General features: G+C 36.9%; 1 protein-coding gene across 1 annotated transcript in view; it reads left to right on the plus strand.

The window, feature by feature from the left end:
* Positions 1 to 5645, plus strand: part of LOC140169870 (ATP-binding cassette sub-family C member 5-like) — a 40415-nt gene extending 34770 nt beyond the window's left edge. The window contains exons 22-25 of the mRNA XM_072193181.1: positions 317 to 395; positions 1355 to 1468; positions 1791 to 1955; positions 4019 to 5645. Of these exons, the coding sequence (XP_072049282.1) occupies positions 317 to 395; positions 1355 to 1468; positions 1791 to 1955; positions 4019 to 4150 (490 nt within the window). The 3' untranslated portion in view covers positions 4151 to 5645. The remainder of the gene's footprint in view (positions 1 to 316; positions 396 to 1354; positions 1469 to 1790; positions 1956 to 4018) is intronic.
* The last annotated feature ends 355 nt before the right edge of the window (positions 5646 to 6000 follow it).

The raw sequence follows: 6000 nt of genomic DNA on the forward strand, positions 1-6000 counted from the left end.
CAGTAAATTGTATTGATTTTGTATTCAGTGTAATGATATCTGAGTGTTTTTGTATTGTTTGTATTGTTAAAATTTGTATGTAAGTGCAACTTTTAAATCGGGACCTCACTACTTAAATTGACCGGTGTTTTATTGTTTTCTGGGCTATCGTATCAAATGAGGTGTCAAAATGCGCAGAAATAAATTCTGCTTCCAACGCATTTTACATATTTGTAATACAATAGCCCCTTTTTGAATTATAGCCATTATTTAAGGGAGGTTAGTTACTTTTTTTGAGATGTTTATATGATGATGTTATTTTATGTTCACATTACAGGTACAACTTAGACCCATTTATGAAGTATAGTGATGAAGAAATTTGGAACGCCTTAGAGAAAACATATATGAAAGATATGGTAAGGATCATTCTCTTCTGTTTAAGTGGGCTTTGTTAATTGGTTATTCACAAGAGGAAGCCTCTTTTTTTGCTACTTTAATGGCCAAATGCGCTGCCCGTAAAATGCAAAATGTGTAAGAAATGTCTCAAATTGTGCGATTGTGCACTTTTCATTGTTTGTCATTTTCCATTGTCATGGTCAATTCAACTTAGAACATCGCACTAAGGGACGCACCATTAGACTTCAAGGGAGGGGGAAGGAAGTTTTTGAAAAAAAAACTTCCCCCACTACATGAGCAAAAAAAAAACTTTCCCCACCAACACTTAAAAAACTTTCCCCACCTAACTGTATAAATGCACGAAAATTAAAAAACAAACTATCGCATTCGGCGGCAAAAAACAAACTTCGCCGCCTTCGGCGGCGAAATTTATTTTTGCCCTGACCCCAACTTCCTCCACCCCACCTTGAAGTCTAATGGTGCGTTCCTAATTGATCTTTTTTGTCCATGCAAGAACACAAACAAGTTCGAGTCGGTTTATTATAGGAGAATTAACCAATCTGATGGGCAATTCAGGGCAGAGAAATATCGCAATTGTTTCGATCATTGTCATCAATTCTCACTACTGTACTATTGTCTAAACAATGATATACTGACATAATTAATGAGGAACATGTCAACATACTTTGCGATGTGCTTAGCTATCAAAGCAAACGGCCATGACATGCAATTTATTCTTGGATATTGTCTTCATGTGAGTCACAAAACGATGTTGTGAGCTCTTGTTTGACGTCATCTATACTTGTCATGCTTGTGACGTCATCAGAGGTACATCACTGTCAACAACAAATCTTCAAAGCAACAACATCCGCAAAAGAAGCCGCTAGAGCTGGCAAAAGCGCTCCGGTGAGTGTACCAAATTTGAGTAGTGTAGATGATGTTTTATTGTGCTTTCTATTAATAATTATGTTGATTTCAGGTAAGCAAGTTAGACAACCAGCTAGAAGCTCCTGTAGTAGAAAATGGTGACAATTTCTCAGTCGGTGAGAGACAGTTGCTTTGTATGGCTAGAGCAGTGCTACGTAAAAGCAAGGTGTGTAATTATTGTTGTACTAAGACACACTCTTGCTTTAGCCAAGAAGCCAAGACAGGGGAATATTGTGGAATTCCATCAACAAGAGTATATATGTATGTGATTCGATCAAGCTAAATGAGTCGTTTGTCGAGCAAGATATTTTGTATATACAGCATTCCATTTTAAAGAACTTTATTTCATTGAAAAATCCGTCACAATTAGACTGGCTTTGTTCTAAAGTTATGGTAATTAAGTGTTGCTCAGAAAAATATTCAAATGGAATAAGCCAATTTGATATTTAAATTAACATTGAATCATTTTGTTCTCTTTATTTGTGCAGATTTTAATGTTAGACGAGGCCACAGCTGCAATAGACACAGAGACTGACAGTTTGGTGCAATCAACAATACGAGAGGCTTTCAGTGACTGTACACTGCTGACTATAGCACACAGGCTGCAGACAGTACTAGATTCAGACAAAATTATGGTCATCGATGATGGAAAGGTATGATTCAAGATGATTGGTAATGATGGTAGTTGTGGTGATGGTAGTGATGATGATGATGATGATGATGATGATGATGATGATGATGATGATGATGATGATGATGATGATGATGATGTAACCTTTCACGTAGAAGATAGCATCTTACACGTGTAAGATCGCATCTTAAATACGTCTTAGCATCTAGCGGGATGCTTAAATTGACGAATCGTATAAAGAACCCATAATTAAACCCCAAACAACCTATCATCTTACGCGTATATTCAGCTTCGACCAATGAACTCTCGCATAGCATTTCTTAAGGTTGTACTATATACACCCCTTGATAAATTTGTGACTATTTTTGCATTTTTCTCGAAAAATAATAACACACTGGTAACAAAAGTTATGTATATTATAATACTACACACTTTTGTTACCAGTGTGTAGTTATGCAAAATGCAAAGAAAATTTATCAGGGGTGTAGTACCACCTTAAACGCATAAGAATTACCTGTTAGGGATGCACGGTCTTTCAATTTGACTGGTACATACGACGAGCGCCTCGATATCGATCTTTACCGCGCTAGTTTTCGCAAACATGATCATTAATTTTTACCTTCACCTCTTGAAATTAATTGATATTGAGTATAAATTAACTGAGAAAAGTAGCCAAAAGTGAGATAAATCGGGCTGTGACCATGACGGACCAACAGTCGGAACAATTCAGTTTCGGCATAAAATACAGGACATTGTACTCATACAAATGTTTAAAATGCCTTGTTCACGATGTTGATGATGAGCTCTCCTTATATCTTCGGTACGCCGCCAATAATAATCGTCCATGACTAAAGTCCAAATCTTGATAAATCCCCCCAATATTTTGCTTGGGGGGGTGGTCCATACAATCATCCCCCAATGTTGATGCCTGTATGTGGGTGTCTGACCAAATCAACCTCATATTTGCCATTTTAGCCACAAAAGTGCCAATTTTTGCGCGTTTCGCGAGAATGTATTCCATATTTACACCATATTTCATCAGTTTAGTATTAACCAAAGTTTTTCGGGCGCTTCGCTCGCTATACTTCAAGAAATTTGTCCGAACCCATCCCCGTCAATGTCAAAAAGAAATCTACGCCACTGTTCATCAGCACCAATTGAGATTAGCGATAAGACTGGGCGACAAGTTAGTCCCCTTCCCTGCTCAGGCGGCAGTTATGTTGAGACAAAGTTTACGATTTGATCTATTTTGGTCTTTTGGCCTATTTTAGACCCAAAATTAACACCATTTTGACCCATTTGGTCAAATAATGTCAAGATTACCGCGCGCTTCGCGCGCATTTTGCTCAGTAAAGCCATTCTGTGAGTTTCCCCTTGGAAATTCCTTTTTTTTTTTATCTCTAACTTAAACACGAATCTCAAAAAGGAGAGTTATAATTTCATCCTTTCTATAATGTAAATCATAAATAATATAAGTGATAGGGTAGCTCCTTTAATGCCTGGAAAAAGCATAAAAGGCCTATGCATTTCCTTTTGCACGATATTAAGGGCACATTATTGTCCTCAATTTTGTTCATTTTAGCATTGAAATTGTAATCTTTCGCGCGCATTTGTCCCGGTAATGTTTTATAGTAGCAGACCAGTGCGACGATTTGAAAAATTTTGCCCCCTGGCTCGATGACTCTGATATATCTCCCTTTGAAATTTAGCATTGAAATAGCAAATTTTTGCTCTCTACTCGCGCACTTTATCCGCTTTTCCCGGTAAAGGAATTCTGCGGACAGCTTGGAAAAAAACACTTCGGTTACATTGTGTGGGAGGCGTGTCTTCTATCCGCAGAGCCAGAGGTGGCAATCATGTAACCGTGCCTAGGGGCCATCAAAAGGTAAATCCGGCCATATACCAGCAAAATTTATTATTTTTGACACCCCCCCCCTCCCTCCTGAGAAAATGATTCAGCGACGGCCCTGATCATAAGGTAATAATATATAGTAACTCAATTTTCAATAATGCCTCCTTTGGCTTCCATGGACCAGATCGTAGTATATGTAGTAACTTGTATTTGTTCTCATCATCTTTCCACAGGTTGCAGAATTTGACACCCCATCCAATCTTCTGGCCGATTCCAATTCACTTTTTAGCTTCATGGTAGCTAACATGACAAGGAACAACGAGCCAAAAGACACGGGTGACACAGCATCACATGGAGGGAACTGATGACAGCTGCCTGTTCTCATTTTCTTATGTCCATGTGAATGAGATCACAGCTCAAGTCTAGATATGTCGTCAGTCATATCACATAGAGAGTTATAAGCTTAATACTATTTTAATCAAATCGTTTCACATACAGAGCTATAACTTCAATACCATGTTGTTAAACAATGTTACTCGAAAGATTGGCATGTAGAATTTACTAAAATTAAACTTAAAAATACGAGGAAAATTAATTCAGCAATCTGTAAGTTTGTGCCTAAATTTCAAACCAGTATTAAAAGCTCTGTATGTGCCTATCATATATAGTAAAAACAAAGACTTCTATCATTTAAGTAGATGTTGTGAGCTATTGATATCGAATGTAATACATTTTATTCCTGTTATTGTCAGGTTTGACATAACTTGTGACCATTTGATAATTCAGCTGTAAATATTCAGCAAAAATAGTGTTTATTACCAAATATTAATTCATTCTTTGACAGTAACTGTGATTTAGCTTCTAAGCGCTGAATTTCATTAGTAACTGCATGTCGTCTATCACACGGTAGAGGATATGGTCCGCGCCGTTACGGAACATGCTTATCGAGGTGCGCACTAGCTGCGCGCAAGTAGTGCGTTGTAAGCGTTGTGCGTACTGCGTAATACGCCACGCACTACGCGCAGCTAAATTTGAAAACAGGTTTCGTTCATTTTAGAATGAGGACTGCGCCGCGCCGGCATCCACTCACATAATCCCTCACATCCACTCACATAATCAACTCACATAATCCATTGCATTTTCGTTTCTGAACAATAGACTAACAGAAACGGAAAGATAAAAAGACCCTAAGCAAGGTACTAGTCAATGAAGTTAAATATTCGACAGTACAACCATCAGCTTTGTTCTTTAAAATATTTTACCAATTTATTTAGTATACTGCCGTGGTTTCAAAGGTATGAACTATAGTGCAAATAACAAAATCAATGGAAAATGAAATGGCAAAAATCAATGCATGAAACACACGTATGAAAGATCAGCTGCTATTGGTTCATTGTATCATGAATATTAATACTCTTTATGAATAGTGAACAATATGTATAGGTTAATGAACGCGTATTACTTATTGGGAGAGAAATTAGACAAAATAATGCACGCGCGCTGATGTTGATGCGTCTAATGCACGAGCCCCGAAATATTTCATACACGAGAAGAAAAAAAACGCGTCATTTTTTCTTTTTTTATATAACAAATTATCACTAAAAATGTTGGAAAACAGAACCAAATATAAATGCATCAACCCGCCCGAAAAATTAATCAATCCTACGCGACGCGAACGCGCGAGAAACACTGCGCGTAGTACGCGGAGTGCACAATATACACAATCAATGCATGTTTCGTACTTATTTAACAGCTTTTCTGATTGGCTGCTTAGATATAGAAGTGTATGAATACATGTTGTTATTGTTGGTATATCTTGTGACCGTTTGATAATAAATTCAAGAGTAACTTTTTAGCACATATATACATGGTAATTATACTTTCCATATATGTGATTTGAGCAAGACCAAATTAGTCTGATTTTTAATGCAACAAATGTACCTTTCATCATTTTAGTTATTTTAAGAATATAATATATTATGTGCTGGTTCGTGCTGCTCAGGCAACATGACTCCATATTACTTATATAACCAACCCAAAATTAAATTTAATTTAAAAACAATAGATTATGGAATCACTGTGTCATCTTCTGTCTTGTGAATTTTTTCTTTACTTTTACATCAAATTTATTGCGATTTCTGCATAGAGATGAATACTAGATTACTAGAAACCTCCTTATAAAAATAGGATATTCCAGTTGAAATTCAAACACCCC

The sequence above is a fragment of the Amphiura filiformis genome, chromosome 14, assembly GCF_039555335.1.
Source record: "Amphiura filiformis chromosome 14, Afil_fr2py, whole genome shotgun sequence".
In the NCBI taxonomy this organism is placed as follows: domain Eukaryota; kingdom Metazoa; phylum Echinodermata; class Ophiuroidea; order Amphilepidida; family Amphiuridae; genus Amphiura; species Amphiura filiformis.